The sequence below is a fragment of the Phoenix dactylifera genome, chromosome 2 (genome assembly GCF_051530095.1).
Source record: "Phoenix dactylifera cultivar Ajwa chromosome 2, Ajwa_hap1_PhDact_Kaust_v1.1, whole genome shotgun sequence".
Taxonomy (NCBI): Eukaryota; Viridiplantae; Streptophyta; class Magnoliopsida; order Arecales; family Arecaceae; genus Phoenix; species Phoenix dactylifera.
In genome coordinates, this window is record NC_143191.1 from 42648948 (window position 1) to 42667101 (window position 18154).

The 18154-nt window shown below is 44.5% G+C and overlaps 1 protein-coding gene across 1 annotated transcript; it reads right to left on the reverse strand.

The window, feature by feature from the left end:
- Positions 1 to 10791: 10791 nt before the first annotated feature.
- Positions 10792 to 14157, reverse strand: LOC149768342 (uncharacterized). Its single transcript, XM_089929033.1, has 9 exons — positions 14020 to 14157; positions 13106 to 13891; positions 12528 to 12701; positions 12195 to 12439; positions 11913 to 12116; positions 11718 to 11810; positions 11530 to 11631; positions 11126 to 11443; positions 10792 to 11025 (listed from the first exon to the last, which is right to left on the reverse strand). Exons 3-9 carry the CDS (start codon positions 12691 to 12693, stop codon positions 10942 to 10944), a joined length of 1212 nt encoding a protein of 403 aa, XP_089785159.1. The 5' UTR covers positions 12694 to 12701; positions 13106 to 13891; positions 14020 to 14157; the 3' UTR covers positions 10792 to 10941.
- Between the last annotated feature and the right edge of the window lie 3997 nt (positions 14158 to 18154).

The window sequence follows — 18154 nt, forward strand, 5'->3', positions numbered from 1 at the left end:
GCTCCCTATCCGGTGGAATTGGAAGGGGCACGAGGTACTACCACTAGCCTCCCTCTTGTGCCGTCCCTAATATACCCTACACCGACTAGTTGGGTCAAATAGTGCCGGGTACTACCACTAGCCTCCCCATTGGCACCATCCCTATGATGAGCAATATAGAAAATTTATAAAGTTCACTTCAAACTCTCCCTGTTTAAGTGTAATTAATTACGAATTTTATCCCTTCCAAATGTGCCGAATATATTATGCTTGTTTTTCTTTTCCTTAAGATTGAAGTATTTGCCTTTGCTTAGATTTTACATCTCTTGAATAATATCCATTTTCTTTTCTTTATCTCTCTCTCTTTTTGTTATTCTCAAGTAATTTACATGAAAGAGTAGAATAAAGAAATAATCTTATGTATCATATAGATGTATATCATGCAAACAACATTTTCATTGTGCTCAAGGATTCATAATTTCTCACAAGTTATTTTAAATCAAAATTTTAAGCATAAACTTGTGTATTTCATGGTTATGACATAGGCAAAGATATATTTTAGTTTGGGCAAACCATGAAACAATTTCTAAAAGTATAAGTCAATCAATATATATATATATAGACATGATATCAAAAATTTATAATTAAAGACTTTAATCATACCATAATAAGATTTAAGTTATTGACTTTGCTCAATTAATTTATGAGAGAAGCATCTAGAATTACCAATTCATTCTGCATTCTTCAGTCAAATACCTACTAGATTTCTTATGTATGAACTTTTGGCTGAAGAAGGTCCTCTCTCTTGTTTGCATGTGAATGTTTATTGTATCTTACATGGAGATATCCTTCAAGTTGAGATCTCTCATTTTCTTGCTTAAGGATCCTGCATTATTAACAAACTCCTTTTCTTTCTTGAAAGAAAGTCATTAGTTTCTTCAAGATACAAAACATTCATCCAACATATTTTTTTGACTAGATGACTCAATATAAGATATGACAATAGTTGCATGTTGAGTCACTTTACTCAAGAGATTGCCTAAATATAAGCAAGCACATATCACTTGAACTAAAGAGATAGTTTCATTAACCAAGATGGTTCAAGGACAAGCATGTGAGGCAATAGAAAGATTTATCAAGGTCAAATCAATTTTTTATTTTCAGAATCAATTTAGCTTAGATTCTATTTGCTTAAGATAATTATCAATAAGACATGTTAGCTAAGTTTTAATCAACTTATCTTAAATGGTTGTTTCTATCAAAATTCAGATTGTGATTTATTTGTTATCAATAAAATATGATTCATTAAAGTTAGATTGAAGTCTTGCACAAGGGCACATAATGATCACACAATCTGGTCTATTAGGTATATGATAAAATAATTATTCTATCATGCTTTTGATGCTTGTTCCAAATCACAAATTGCTTTATCATATTTGTAATGAATGTTTTCAAATAAGGTGGTTATTTTACATAGATCTGAAATAATCACATAGAAGTGCATTCTACACATTCATTTGACAGAATATAAAGCTCATAAAGCAATCAAATGATAATGGTGATCTTTACTTCTAATCATGCAAGAATTTCATCAAGATTTATTTCATCTTTTCTTGATTTAGTCTTTTAGTAGTTATCAATTTTTCTTCATTAAGTGCATTTCTGAAAAACTCAATTTGGTTCTGATTATTAACAAGTTTTCAGATTGTTATATGTAAAAGATTAACCATATACATATATAATTTGATTTTAGTATTTTGATAATAAATCATTAGTCTCATAAAGAATAAACTGAATTGATATTTCTTCAACTAGAATCTTTTCATTGAATATTCTATACGCATTGCTTGATGAATGATATCCAAGGATAGAAATATCTTTATCAGATTTGGCATTATTTTCAAAAGACCATATCAAGCATATCATAAGCTACTGAAAAATATGAAAGATATGCAATGGTTCATTTTCCATTTTTCAGAAGATCAAAAGGAGTTTTCATCAAAAATAGATCTAATAGAAATCATATGTATGACAAGCAGTGATGATAGCTTTTAAAAATTATTTAAGTAGATGACTATCATACACAATTGTCTTTTTCATTTCTTCAAGAATTCTATGAACCCTATTTTACTTAAGGTGTCCTTGGTGCTGAAATAATTAATTTCTGTATAAACTTTATCAGGATTTTGGTTTTCAACACTATGTCATGATACTCTTCACAGTTTGGAAACCTTTTTCATTTGAAACACTTTTACAGGATTTAGCAAATATAGAAAATACTTCAGTTTTATTTGCCAAGAACAAATCCAATGTAAGCTTTTGAAAACTCAGTGATAGAAACAACATCTTTAGATTTAGAAATTGATTCTTGTTTGTTTCCTTAGTTAACATGCATAGCAAACTTTGACCTTTCAGAAGATACTCTAAGTAAGCCAATGCCAAAGTCTTTTGAAATTAAATCCATACTCGCATGAGTTGATATTATATGCCAAAGATGGTTTCTTTAATCTTGGTATTTATAGTGCAATATTCAAAGGCATACCAAGTACACATTTTCATATCTATGATCAATAAACAATAATGCCATGGATAAAAGCTCTCAATCAAGCATATAGAGAATTCATAGAGTTATTCTTAATAAATTGATTAATCATCTAGCAACTTATCCAACAATAAGTAAAGTATAATATAGAAAGATGAAGAAATTTGAAGTTATTTCTTCTATTTTAATTATTTTTCTTGATTACATTTAAGTTTTATTCTTTAATATATGTCTAGAGCACCCAATGTCCAATTTAACATCTTTTGTTGGAGCCTTGAGTGCTAGACACACCTGCAGAAAATATTTAGATTTTCAACTTAGGAACCCAAGCTCTTTTGGGTCCTTGCAGGTTAGCTATTATTGTTCCTTTTGGAACCCATATTTTCTTAATAGCTATTTTGTCCATAGGCTTGCAGATTTTTGGACTACAAGAAGTGTATTTCTGCATCTTCTTATTAAATTTAACAAACATGGATTTAACATGAGTGGTAGATAATCCTTCAGTTTTCTGTTTTTGCCTTTTAGGTTTATCAAATTTGTAATGTACAGATTTAGGAACAGAAGAGATTTTGCATAACCTTTGTTCCTGTTTATCAGCATTATAAGAATCTATTTTAAAATGATTAGAAACTGTTTTAACAAACATATTCTTGAAAGATTTTTGGGTGTACCAAGGTTGACATCCCAATCCAATATTATCAAATTCAGCTCTTTGATTATTTATCATTAGATTCAACTTTTCAGAGCTCAAAGTAAATCTTTCAACAACAGGTTTTAATTTGTCAACTTCTTTAGTTAATCTTTTGTTATCTTCTGAAAGCAATTCATTATTTTTCTTAAGTTTATCATGGCTTTCAGTGAGAAGTTGGTTTTTCTGATTTAGTTCTTGATTTTCTTTAATTAAGATTTCAGTTTTACTAGTTAGTTTCAGTTTTTCATCTATTAGAATTTGATTTTCATTCTTCAAGTTCTTGTTCTTACAAACAAGTTTCTTATATTCTAAATACAAATCAGAAAAGGCATCGTGAAGTTCATCAAATGTAAAATTGCTTTCAGTTTCAGCATGTACCTCATGTGCCATGAAACATGAATTTGCAATATGATACTGCTCTTCTTCTACACATGATGTTTTAGATTTGTTAGTGCATTCATATTTATCTTCAAGCATATTCCATATTTCTTTAGCAGTCATGCAAGAAGATATGCAATTAAACTCATTCCTATCTAATGCACAATATAATAGGTTCATGGCTTTTGAATTTTGTTGAACCATTTTCTCATTATGACTAGTGTTTGTGTGTGTTCCATTGACTATAATGCTCCATAAATTATAATCAAGTGATTGTATAAAAATGCGCATGCGTGCTTTCCAATGTGTATAGTTTATGCCATTAAATAGTGGAGGTCTATCAATTAATTGTCCCTCTCCTAGAAAACTATCTATTTGAGTTGTTATGATCTTTGGCTCTTTGACGGTTAGGTCAAAAACACAAGGCAAGAAACTATAGAGCACCTGCTCTGATACCACTTGTTGCCCAGTAGATACAACCCAAGAGGGGGGGTGAATTGGGTCTTTTAAAACTTTTAACCTACTTCTAAAAGTTTTTGATTAATTATGCTAAGTTATATAGATGCACAGTAAAAGTTAAACTTAGCAACAGTTTGATGTATAGAATGTGACTTGATTGAATATGCTTGCTACTAAAGAATTCGCGGATAATAGTTGAGCATGCAATTTATCTAAGTGAGTAAGTGTGTACGTTAGACAGTAACAAGAAGCATTACAAACACAACAAACATATAGTGGTTCGGTGCACCCCAGCACCTACATCCACTCCCCAAGACCTCTTGGGAATTTCACTATAATCCTACAGATTACAGCTGGTTGTTTTACAAGCTCACAACCCAACTTGTTGTTTTACGAGCGCACAACGAACTCGGTCGGTTTTTCCAGGCTCACCGACTAGAACCACCCCGATTGTTTTTTCGGGATCACAATCAAACCCTTACACCGTTGGTTTCAACCTAGGCTCACCAACAAACCTCTCACCGTTGGTTTTCCCTTTGGCTCACCAACAAACCTTAACCCCTTGATTCAATCCCTTGATTGAATCAAGTTACAAGATATTAAAAACCAAGGTTTAAAACAAATCAAAGCTTCTTAAATAAGCAAATATAACAATATAAACAAAATAGTGTAAAGAGAAGCTCTCAAACGAATTTTGAAGATGAAGGAACTCGGCTTCTTCTTTACTTGACCCTCTTCTGATTTGGCACGAGGTAGAGGATGATTGAGGCAGCACACGGATGGAGAGGAAGCTTTGGGATTCGCTTGGATGCTCTTCTTCTCTCTATTTCACTTTGGATGGCCCTTTTGTGCTTATGGGAGATTTCTCTTGTAATCTCTTTGAGATCTCTTCTCTAAATGTTCTTTCCCACTTCCATCAGTTCTCCCCTAGCCCTCTTCTTATTTTTATAGCTTTAGATGGCGTGGAAACAAGAATATAGCGGTTAGAGACAAAAATAGAGCCGTTGGACACAGTCTGCACTTCCTGACAATATTACCGTTGGGATCGGAGTCGACTCGCGCGATCAGGAGTCGACTCGTGCTTTACTGGAGACGACTCGGCCACTGTTCCAAATTTGAATTATTGTGCATCCTCGACTGGGAGTCGACTCGTCTTAACCCGGAGTCGACTCGCCAACATCTGGAGCTGACTTGGCATCTTCGGAGTCGGCTCATCCCATGAATTCAGAGGACATACTTTCTGATTTTCTTCCTCGAGTCGACTCGGATTCTCTTGGAGTCGACTCGGCTCTCAGAGCCCGAAAACTGATCCTCTGTATTTTGGGGTCGCGCTGCCTTGGAGTCGACTCGAACTGTCTTGGAGTCGACTCGCCTCTCAGAGACGAAAATACCGTCTTCTGTCTTTGGGGTTGCGCTGTCTTGGAGTCGACTCGGACTTTGCGGGAGTCGACTCGGCTCTCAGTGTCTGAAATTGGCTCTCTGACTTTTTGCCTTGTATTTCTCTGAGAGTCGACTCTCACTTTCTTTGGAGTCGACTTGCCAACCATCGGAGTCGACTCGCGTTCCACTGGAGTCGACTCGAATCTCAGACCCGAAAACTGCTCTCAGACTTTTCTGCCTGTGACTCCTAGGAGTCGACTCATACTACCCTGGAGTCGACTCGGTGAACATCGGAGTCGACTCGCGCTCTTCAGGAGTCGACTCGTTGACAGGTTCTGAGATGAATCTTTCTGTCCGGCTGTCTGTTGCTCCTTGGAGTCGACTCGGAACTGTAGGAGTCGACTCGAGTGCCTTTCCTTTGAATTTTTCTTAAAAAACTTGCTCTTCTAAATTGAAGCCTTTGAACTAGAATCTTGGGCCAATGAGGTGTGGCTTTCTTCTAACTTTTCTTGAGAGCTTTGGAGGCCTTCTTGAATTCTTCCAACTTGCTATGTTCCTTGCAAAATAAATAATCTTTCTTCTTGCAACATAAACATTAGTATTTATACTTCAAGGTTTTGTGATCATCAAAATCAATCTTTAAATCAATCTTTGGGTCATCAAGGAGCCATGCGCATTGATTGTTGAGTGAGCCGGCGATACACATTAATTGTTGAGTGAGTCGGAGATACACATTAATTGTTGAGTGAGTCGGGGGTTTGCAGAAGTCATGCGCATTAAATACCGGAGGCGGTGGCGGGGTATGGCCCCTGACCAGACTTTGGCAGGATGCGACCGCGGCAGGTGGGCGACGAGGGCGGACCTCCGAGGTCGGGAGCTCTTCGGGTCGGATGTTCCGGGGTCGGGCACCGAGCTCGGCCGTCCGAGGTCGGCCGTCATCCGGTCCTCTGACGGCAAGGTTCTAATGCACTCGGGGGGGGGGGAAGCTGCACTCCCCCAACACTACCCCCCGACTTCCGAGTTCGAGCCGCTTGCGAGCTCGGGCGCGGGAAGTAGAAGTCTTTATTACGGTAACTGAGATCGAGGAGAGTTGAATTATGTCGGCGCCCTCACGCATCCCGAAGCATTTATAACAGGGGGTTGCGCCTTTTGGCCCTTCGTGGTCGTTTCGTATGGTGAACTCATGATGGGGTCCCAGGATCCGATGGGGTGGCTCCTCGATCTTACAGTCGAGGCGTCTTCCCTAGATAAGTATGCTGTATTGGTTTTCGAGGTAGACACGTGGTGCGATCTAGAGGTTTATTGGGTCGATTGCCTTGAGGTCGGGCGTTGGATCAGCCGCTCGGGATTTAAAGCCGAGCCGGTAGTCCGGGATTGAGGATTAGGCCAATTACTAGAGGTCGGACGCATTTAATCTTATATCGGCCGAACGGGGATTTGGGAGGCTAAGATTACATCGGCGCTCCACGCGTCCTGGGGCTTCTTAAATGAGGGGAGCAGGGGCGGCATCTGCTCGCCTTTCGAAGCGATTTGGCGCAGCGGATCTGTGATGAGGCTGCGAGATTCGATGGGACGGCGCCTCGGTTCTGCGCCCGAGGCATCGGTCCGGAATGAATGAGGTGCTTCGGCTTCCGAGGCCGACACGTGGCGTAATCCAGATGGGGGGATGGAAACCGAATCCGCCGATCTGGGCCGTTAGAAGGGTCTATATAAACCCCCCAAACCAGCCCTGAGAGGAGCCTTGTGGTTGCCTTCTCTTTTTCGCCGTTTCCACCTTCGTCCTCTTTCTCAACAGAACCTCGCCAGCGGCGCTCGGAGCGATTTCCGGCAACTCCCCCCGTAGGTTTCTTCCTTGTGTTAGCTAGGGGGTTCTCCTTCTTTCTCCTTTTTCCCGTCTTTTTCGTCTTTAGGTTGCTTCGGTTTTCTCCAAAATGGGTTTTGGTCCGGAGGAAGTCGGATCTAGTCTGTCGGGGGAGGAGCTGGAGTTAATCCGCTCCCGGTTCTTTTTCCAGCCCGGGTTTCATCTCGAAACTGCAGGGCCGGAGGATTGGGTGACGCGGCCGCCCCCAGGTCGGATCGCGATTCATCGTGAAACGCTCTGGGCTGGCTTGCGGTTCCCCTTACACGAGTTCGTGAACAGCTTGCTGGTGGAGTACCAACTCGTCCCAGCACAGCTTGCTCCGAACTCGTGGAGGACCATAGTTGGGTTTTTGTCCCTTTGTCTTGCACATGGGATTCCGACTTCGGTGAGCGTTTTTCGCCGGTGTTTCTTACTAAAGACAAACCCGGCGGATGGGGGGTGGCTATACTTCGCCTTTCGGGGCGGTATGTCGCTTTTTCAGGGTGTCCGTTCCTCTATTCATGAGTGGAAGGGGAAGTTTTTCTTTCTTGCGTCCGAGGTGCCGTGGGGATTTGACCCGAGGTGGGGGCACCTCCGGCTGAAGGCCCTTAACAGGCTCTCCGAGCCCTCGGGGAGGGACCAGAGGGTCCTTGACGCTTTGCGGGGCCTCGGAAAGGGGTTCAACCTGACCGAGCTCCTAAGTGAGAGCGCCTTGGCGAGCGTTGGCTTGAGTTCGGCGCGTCCAGAGGGTAAGAGTAGTCGCATTGCTTCGTCTTTGCTTTATCTGTTCCTTCCTCTTGCTCCTCTAACGTTGGTCTGATACTTAGGAAAAATCTTTTTTGTTTCAGACATTCCTCACGAGCTAACCAGCAACACATCTCTCTTCTCCCGGTTGAAAAGGCGGGAGGCCGAGGCCGGCGGGGCTATTCCCCAGCCTCGGAAGAAGTCGAAGTCGGCCGCCGCTTCTACCTCAGCCGGGATGGGAGGCCCGGAGGCGGGGGTCTCCGCAGCCACTCGAGGGCGGGTGTCGGCTGCCGGTGATGCGGGCTCGGCGGCCCCATCCTGTCCTGTCCCTGTCGCCCAGCGGGGAGGGCCGACGGTAATCCAGCCGCGGCGTTTGGGGCCCGAGCTGAGCAGGGGCCCCGAGGTCCCCAGCTCGGACGAGCCGAGCTCCTCAAGGGGCCAGAGGGGGGAATCAGCCGAGCCAGGGTCCCCACTCCTTGAGGGGAGCTCGGCCTTCCACGATGCCGACGTCGCGCATGCAGTGTTTCGGCGCGCTATGCTTCCAGCAGACCGGGCCGAGTTCCGGAACTTATCGCTGGAAGAGATCGTCGACGGTACCTATCGCAATACAGTTCGGGTAAGTCATTCTCTTAATCTTCCTTCGGCTACTAGTGTACGTATTGTGTGTTTTTTACTTATAATCGCTTTCTCTCTTTTCTCTTGCAGCATATTCATGAAGTCGACACCTTGGTATTCATCGCCTAAGGATGTCAGGAGGAGACTCGGCGACTCAGCCGGCAGTTGGAGCCGGCCAAGAAGAGGGTCGCCGAGTTGGAGGCCGCGCTGGCTGAGGCCGAAGCGCGGAGGGAGGCGACGGAGGCTGGGCGACTGGCCATTGTTGAGGAGCTCGAGGAGGAAAGGGCTGCCCATTCCATGGCCAAGTCGGCCCTGCGCGCATCGGAGGTGCGTCTGGCGGAGGCTCAGTCCGAGGTTGCAGGCCTCAAATACGAGGGCGGGGTCTTGCTCCTGAAGGTCGAGCAACTTGAGGCCCGGAAAAGGAGGGCACTCGAGCGAGCTGAGCATGCTGTGGACTTCTTCAAGGACTCGGACGAATTCCGCGACATGCTAGAGGAGGAGACTGTGGATGGGTTCCTCCGTGGCTTCGACAACTTTCGAAGGCAGATGGCTCGGTACTGCCTCCAGCTCGATCTCTCAACGATTCGTCCAAGGATGAGGTTGGGCGCCGACTCCGACGACGATGTTCCTACTGCCCTCGCATCCGAGGGGTCTGCCGAGGCTGAGGCGGACGTAGCCGCGCCGACGGTGACGGAGGCTCTCCCTCGCAAAATCACTGAGGACGCTCCCGAGGCGCCCGCCGAGGTCCCCGCCGCAGACCCCGAGCCCGTGTCCGCCGAAGGTCCCCAGGTCATCGCCATAGATGACCCCGAGGGTGACGCCAACGCAACTGCCGTCCCTTAGGACTTAGACTTTTATCTTCCTTTTGTTGTAAATGAGGTCAGCCTTCAAATTTGTCGAGCGGCCGACCTCCAATTTTGTACTTAGCCTCCCGGCACTTTACTAATGAAAAGGTTTTCTTTCGCCCTTCTGCGCTTATTTTTCCCTTTTATTTTCTTCAGTTGTAAGCGAGGCCGGTACTTCAACTTATTGTCTTACCGACCCTCGGCTTTGTATCCTAGCCTTTGGGCTGCTTGCCAATGAAGACATGCTTCTCGGCTGTGTTTTGCTTTTCTTTTCCCTAACTTGTTTAAGTGTCTAAGTTCCGATTACGCTGATTAGGGGAGGCTCTGAGCTTGGATTTTAGAAAACTTCACCAAGTCTCGGAGCTCGGATTTGAAGCTCATAGAGGTCGCCGGGTTTGGTTTTTGGATTTCTGAGGCACCAGGCTCGGGCCTCGGACCCCCGAGAGGGGGCGTTGTTAGGTTTGCATAGGTCGCTATCGGGGTATTTGGCCAAGCTTTTGAGTTTGGCTTTTTGGAGCGTAGGTTCGAAAAAATGTTAGGGTCGTTCCCTGAAGGGGAGCATGAGCCAATAGTCAAACTGTCATCGGGGCTTTCATGGTTATTGCCCTCGGGCTCTGCCGAGGTTCTGGCAAGCGGAGTCGGAACCTGTAAAGGGTACCTCGGCCCTCTTGATCTCGATCAGCACGCCCGTGATCGAGGTCATCTTCACAGGTCGACATCGATGTCTCAACGTATGGGGGCCGAATCAGGCCCTCACTCAAAAAGTTTGCATGAGTTGTCACGGGGGTCACCGGTAGAGGAAACGTGCACGAGGTCAGTAGGACCTCGCACTACAGGAAAACTGAGCTATCCCGGCGCTTTTTTTGACCTATAGCGACGCTTATAAGCGTCGGCTAAATACCGCCGACGCAATCTAAAGCGTCGCCAAAGCGTCGATTATACCAGAGTGGCAAAATTTTTTGCCGACGCATGACGAACGCGTCGCCAAAAACAGGGATATGCCGACGCTTATATGCATCGGCAAAAAACACGCATTTGCGTCGGCAATAACTCGACGGTATGAAATTCTCTGGTTTTCGCCGACGCTATTTAGCGTCGACAATTTACGACGCTTTTAAGCGTCGGTAGATCCTTATGCCAGTGCTGTCCCACGAAGTCTTTCCCCGACGCTTAAAGCTTCTTAGCGTCGGCGAAAGCATACCAGTACTGTGCCACGGGGTCTTTTACCGATGCTTAAAAGCTTCGGGAATTGTTTTTAAAAATAAAAAATAAAAACACGAATTCATATTATATAACACACATTACAATACAGTCATTATAACAATATAAACCTGTATTAAATTGATACATTGACACAAACACTCAGATCATTCGAAATATGAATATTGTCATATCTGATTATAAATTTGCTTAATAGACTTCAAATTACAATGTACTCTGAAAAATAAGAAACATATACATATCAAACTCATAAAAGATAATCTAGAATGCAACAGGGACGGGATTCAGCTCCATCATCATCATCTCTACAAGCGTTTGAAGAATCAGGAATCTACACAAAAAAAAGAGAAACCTTAAAAGTTAGGAATAATGTGATACATTAACTCATATATCATAATATGTAAAGTATTGAAATATATATAGTTATTTACCTGAGAAGGTAGAAATCGTTGTAACATGGATGTAATATTTGTAAGCTGAGACTGCAAATTTGTTTGGTTTTGCTTCAGCTCTTCAATAGTTGCTTGAAGATGACGAACTTCTGCAGTGTTACTACCTTCTCTGGCATTTCTTGTATATGTGCCCACTGAAGACAACTGAGTGGGGGTAACTCCAACGCCGTAACCCCGCACTCGACCATAACGCTCTGGACCCATCAATTCAGCAAGCACTAGAGCTTCAATATGATTGTTCGCGTCGGATGATGATGACCCCCCGACGCGCTCTGAAATAAGATTTGTTGCCCTATCCTATATCTCTCAAAAAAAAATCAAATTAATGTATGCGAATAATAGAACAAAAAAAAATACAGCACAAGTCAAAGATGAATACATACAACTATATCTCTTGACTCCTCCCGGACAAAGCTGCCATCTCGGTGGGTGTGAGTCATCTTATAAAACTCCACCCTACCAGGCTCCCTCCCATTATCATCCATCTACAACAAAAAGTATATTTCACGAGTATACATGCTATATGATAGAATAATTTAAGATAAATTTAAAGAGTTTCAAAAAAACTTACGAATTCAGCTCTACGCCTCGCATAACTCATGGAGCCTGAAGTGTGAGAAACAGTCTGCGATGCTCGAGCAGCTCTACCAATATTGGAATATGTCTTCCCCAAAAAACAATAAACAATGTAATTTATACAATGTATAAATTTCTAATCTATAATAATATTAAACACAATCTAAGGTATTGAAAAAATATACACAACCTGAGCTCTCTCGGAAAACCAGTAGTGGACAAGCTCCCTCCACTGATGAAAGATTACATCTGGAGGACAAACACGGGCCACCTCCTCTTCAGTCATGCCCTCGTGCTTCCAATCCGCCTTTAGCTTTGCCTTATATTCTTTCCATTTGCGGTTGACGGACTTCAGCACCCAATCATGGCTATTTGCAGGAAGGACAAACTTTGTCTACATCAAAGTCAAAAATGTTATATTAATGTTAAATCAAAAAATAATTGAAGATAGTAAGCAACTTCAATTCTTTACCTCAACAACTCTAAGAAGCTCAATCTTATACGAAGGAAGCATTTCATTCCATTTCGTATAGTTGAGCGGACACAATTGTCCCTTCCGCGCAACTGATCCTAAAAAAGTGGATAAAATGCTTGCAGCATTCTTGATGGGCTGCCCCAGTTCGTTGCAATGGATGACAATCTTCTCATCCTCAGGTAGGCTCCATACGTCCCGTGCTCGAGTGGGCCCTCGTGTTCTCCTCACTCTCCCCAGTCCATCTATAAAATAACAAGTCCATTAAAGGTAAATGATTTAAAATAGTTAGATTGTAAGAGAAATTAATATAAAAACTATAAATCAAATTACCCAGGACGTCCACGTCATCCGTGTCTGGACGATCTGCAGGTGGGGCGTGCTCAGACTGGGACCCGGACTGAGTATGGGGCTCATCGGGCTGCTGGGAACGATCAGAAGTAGATCCCACGGATGTGTGCTGAAACTCAATATTTCTGAAACGTTTTCCTCGCGGCATATTGTAATCTAGTATGCACAAAAAAGAATCAATATTAGTTAAATATTAAAAGTACATTACTTTTAATATTCTTATAACTGCCACCATCCTCTTCTGAATTGAGAATATTTAAGATAGTCTTCTCAACTATATTGTATTCCCGCACCAAATTCCTTATTCTCTCACAATTAATAAATATCACATGTTTCATTTGTTTCTTCTTCATCTCACATATCATCAATTAAAGGGACTTTCTTTAATTGCAATTGCATTTATCACATTTGTCAATACTAAACAAGTTTATGGCACTGTTGGAACCCCCATTACATGTCCATGAGATATCTCCCGCATGGATAAGTAGAGATGAAGTGTAGAACTGTAAAGAAATAAAAGCCACCAGATTGAGAGAAGCATTTGATGCATTATCCTCAACCTTCACGGAAACTGGCAGTCACATTCACAAAGAACCAGGCATCCCTAAGAACTCAGGATTGTGTAACTACAGCAACCCTCGGTCTTGCACTTCAAAAGGAAATCAGCCATCCAAAAGTCCACTGAGATAAAGTAAGATGGTTTTTATGCTACATTAATCAAAAAAATGATCATGAATAGAGAACATGCACATAAATAGAGAACAAGCAAGGTATAAGTCTAAGCTATGGAGGGAAGAAACCAGTAACATCACATTGCTACAATACATGATTATCTAAGCTGGTCCAAATATTAGCTCTTAAAGCAACAGATTTTAATCTTCGAAAGGTACAAGAATCTTGATATAAACAATAGGAATGCCATTTAACAAGGAGGTGTTCTGCGAATATTATTTGATGATAAGAAAATAAGAGACATAAACTTATATGTGGAAAGGAGAAAAAAGAAAAAAAGCAAAACATCAATGAAAGATAAACATGTGAAGCCACTAGAAGCATAAATTGACAATACGTGATAAAGAATGATGTAGGAAAGAGCTCTCCTTGTCATTTGTTAGGTTGCCTGTACTTGCAGTCACACATAATAAAGAACTCAATCAACAATATAAGCAAAAAAGTTACGATATCTGAAAATCCGGAATAAACACCCAAAAGCAAAGATCAAAATTGGACTTTTGATCAAAAAGAATGCCAATTGTTTGTTAATTTTTGTATATGAGTCTTTGGTCCCACAGATGTGTGCTGAAACTTAATATCTCTGAAACGTTTTCCTCGCGGCATATTGTAATCTAGTATGCACAAAAAAGAATCAATATTAGTTAAATATTAAAAGTATATAAATAATTTATAAATTGCAAAATAGTTGAAGATGAACTGAATATGAGCCTCTTTGACTGGGAGAAGCTACACTCTTTACCAAATATAGGGGCTTGCAATCAGATTTCTGAACATGGTCTTCTTCCTGAGCTTGGATTGGAATCTGCTCTGGGGATGTGCCAAGTTTTTCATCTGTTGTCGATGAAGTGTTTGAGTCTGAGAAAGGTGCATCAGGTCCTCCTTTTCCTATTACAAGTCACCTCCCTGTGTCTTATAATATGACCCCTCTTTCTCACCTAGTCTCTCTTCCAACTAGTCATCAAGCAATAAAGGCTGGAGTTAGCTCACCTAAGTGGGAAGGAGTACAGCAATCTCAAATCAATAACATTGCAAATGTTTCTGCTGGCCTTACAAGTTCATGCAATTCAATGTCTCTATCAAACAATTTGAAGGGCTTACGTTGTAACAGTGTTACAATTTGAAGAGCTTGGTATGATTGATGGGAGTCGACCACCTCAGCTATTGCCTTTTCTTTAACTCATGGATGTAATATTATTTAGGACTTGTTTAGATAATCCAGCAGAAATATTCTGCACGAATAAGACCTACTAGCCTACCTAGCTCGGCATCCTTTAAAAGTTCGCCGAAGTCCTGAGTCTAAACCCTAACCCATGGGCTTGTTGGTCTATAAGAAGATGGAGTTTTTTTTTTTTTGTTCTACCTGATCACAAGATTCGATGATGAGATGCAATGCAGCTAAGAACAATGGTTATTGAGCATTAAACATTGGCATATTCTTTGAATGGCTTGGAAAATTTCTATACAGAGAGTATGAGAATCACTTACCTCAGACGACGGCGATGTCGACGGCGGCGGAGTAGCTACGGCTCACTCGGGATGGAGGTGAGATGTCGGCGCGCAGCTAGGGCATCGACCGGCAGAGGATGAGGAGACGGGGCCGGGCGAGAGTTAAAGACAAGAAGAAAACAAAGAGGAGGAGGAGGAGGAGGAGGAGGAGGAGGAGGAGGAGGAGAAGGAAGAGAAGGAGGAGTAGGAGGCATACCTCAGACGACGGCAAGGTCGACGACGGCGGAGTAGCGGAATCTTCGATCGCCGATCGGGGCTAGGGATGGAGGTGAGATAAGTTTGAGGAGGAGGAGGAGGAGGAGGAGGAGGAGAAGGAGGTGGCTTACCTCAGAAGGAGAGGTCGACGGCAGCGGGGAAGTCGGCGCGCTCGCAGCTAGGGCATCGACCGATAGGAAATGAGGAGAGAGGGGGCCGAGCGAGGGGTTGGGGGTTTTAAGTTTTCTAACGACGCGTATAAGCGTCGTTGTTTGTTAAACTTTTAACCACGCTTTGGAGCGTCGTTGTTTGTTGAGATTTTCCGACGCTAACACAAAGCGTCGGCAAAGGTTGGCGCTGAGCCAAACTTTACCGACGCTTTCCCCTAGCGTCGGGAAAAGTCAGTCGGCAAAACCAACATTTCTTGTAGTGTCGGTCTTGGATCGACTCGTAGGGGCGACCCGGCCTTGGCCGGGATGAGGTCCCGATCTCAATCGGGATTTTGTTGGCAATACATAGATAGATGAATATAACAAGGCGGATGTCAAGTAGGATGTACCTCTTGCACCTCCGAGATTGCGCGCTTCGTAGTGGAGTGGATCGCCTTGTTTCCTGGCTGGCCTTCGGAGTCACCCTTTAGCTCGGGGTCTATTTCAGAAATACCAATCGAACCAGGGGGTATTTCCATTGTCGAAAGCTTTCGCGAGCATTGCTCCGTTGTTGCCGTTGAATGTCCCGGAGGACCGTCAAGGCACCGTCCCCGGTTTCCTCGTATTAGGGGGGGCCGTGAGCTCGCCGTCAGCTTGGCAGTATTTTTCGAGGTCGAGGGAGTTCGGAATTCTACGGTCGACTCGCGGGGCATCCCGACCTTGGTCGGGGTATCGAGCGCGAGGTCGAGGGAGCTTGGGTTTGCTATCAACCTGGCATCGCTTTTCGAGGTCGAGGGAGTTTGGATCTCTACAATCGGCACTCGGGGCATCTCAAACTTAGTTGAGGGATCGTGCACGAGATCGAGGGGTCTAGGGCCGCGCTCTCGACCCGTAACGCTTCCCGAGATCGAGGGAGTTTGGGACTCTACGGTCGACACTCGGGGCATCCCGACCTTAGTCGAGGAATCGTGCGCCAGGTCGAGGGGTCTGGGAACGCTCTGTCGACCTGCGATGCTTTCCGAGGTCGTGGGAGTTTGGGACTCTACGGTCGACCCTCGAGGCATCCCGACCTTGGTCGAGGAATCGTGCGCCAGGTCGAGGGGTCTGGGAACGCTCTGTCGACCTGCGACGCTTTCCGAGGTCGAGGGAGTTTGGGACTCTACGGTCGACCCTTGGGGCATCCCGACCTTGGTCGAGAAATCGTGCGCCAGGTCGAGGGGTCTGGGAACGCTCTGTCAACCTGCGACGCTTTCCGAGGTCGAGGAAGTTTGGGACTCTACGTCGACCCTCGGGGCATTCCGACCTTGGTCGAGGAATCGTGCGCCAGGTCGAGGGGTCTGAAAACGCTCTATCGACCTGCGACGTTTTCCGAGATCGAGGGAGTTTGGGACTCTATGGTCGACGCACGGGGCATTCCGACCTTAGTCGGGATATCTGAGGATCACAAACGACCCAATATTAGAGGAGACATAATCATAATCATTGTAAGGAGACAAATCATTGTAAAGAGGAGACAGGAACCATGTTTCCGATCGCCCGGAATTCCTTGGGATTTTATTGATAATACATCCGTAGATTCTCGGAATTCCAGCTTCGCGGGATGGGGGTTCCTTCAAGAGATTTCAACTTGTACGCTCCGGGTCGTTGCACTCGAGCGATTTGATACGGTCCTTCCCAGTTCGGGGTGAGCTTTCCTTGCTCGGCAGGCTGAGAAGCCTTGGCTCTCCTGAGGACGAGGTCTCCCACCTTGAAGAGCTTGGGCTTGACTCTGGAGTTGTAGCACTGCGCCGTTTTCTGCTGGTACCTTGCCATGCGGACTCGGGCGACCTCTCGTGTCTCTTCGACGAGGTCCAAGTTATTCCTGAGCCAGAAAGAGTTGGAGTTGGCGTCGTAGTGTTCCACCCTTGAGGAGGGAAGGCCGATTTCCAGCGGGATAACAGCCTCCGTGCCGTATGCCAGATTGAAGGGGGTCTCACCAGTGGGTAATCGGAACGTAGTCCGGTAAGCCCAGAGGACGTTATACAGGTCCTCGACCCACTGTCCTTTGGACCGGTCAAGCCTAGCCTTGAGCTCCTGCAAAATGGTATGATTAGTTACCTCAGTTTCTCCGTTTGTCTGCGGATGGGCGACTGAGGTGAAGCAGTGATCGATGCCGAGTTCGGAGCAAAATTTTCTGAAGTGGACGTTGTCGAACTGGCGGCCATTATCTGATATAAGGATACGGGGGAGTCCGAATCTGCATATTATGGACTTCCAAACGAAGTCCCACATTTTTTGCTCGGTGATCCGGGCCACAGGTTCAGCTTCGACCCATTTGGTGAAGTAGTCGATGGAGACGACCAGAAATTTTATTTACCCGGTGGCTAGGGGGAAGGGCCCCAGAATATCAATTCCCCACTGGGCAAATGGCCAGGGAGCGATAATTGAGGTCAGCGGGGCCGAAGGTCGGCACTGGATGTTGGCGTTCCGTTGACACCGGTCACACTTCCGGACGAAGTCCGTTGCGTCTTTCTGAAGCGTGGGCCAAAAGTATCCTTGCCGCAGGATCTTATGGGCTAGTGTCCGGCCTCCCAGGTGGTTTCCACAAATCCCTTCATGGACCTCTCGGAGGGCATAGTCTGCCTCCGAGGGACGGAGACATCTAAGAAGAGGAGAAGTAAATGACCGACGATAGAGCTTGTTCTCATATAGGACGTACCGGGAAGCTTGACGCCTGATCCGGCGGGCCTCCAGCTCGTCGTGAGGGAGGGTCCCATCCTGGAGATAGCGGACGAATCCGTCGATCTAGCTTGGCTCGAAGTCGATGCACATGGTTGGTTCAGGTTCCTCTGTGCTGGGTGTTCGGAGATATTCGAACACCGTTGCCTTGGAGAGCTCACTCATGTGGGAGGTCGCCAGCTTAGACAATTGGTCCGCCCTGAGATTCTCCGCTCTGGAAATGTGCTGGATGCTGAAGGAACCTAGGACGGATGTAAGTTCCCACACCTTTTGGAGATATTTCCGCATCGATGGCTCCTTTGCTTC

Excerpts from the sequence above, each read along its gene's own strand:
- LOC149768342 (XM_089929033.1), bottom strand. The coding sequence starts at position 12,693 with ATGCCGCGAGGAAAACGTTTCAGAAATATTGAGTTTCAGCACACATCC. Across the intron at positions 12,117-12,194 it reads AGCTTCTTAGAGTTGTTGAG|ACAAAGTTTGTCCTTCCTGC; the intron begins GTAAAGAATTGA and ends ACTTTGATGTAG. Across the intron at positions 11,026-11,125 it reads AACGATTTCTACCTTCTCAG|ATTCCTGATTCTTCAAACGC; the intron begins GTAAATAACTAT and ends TTTTTTGTGTAG.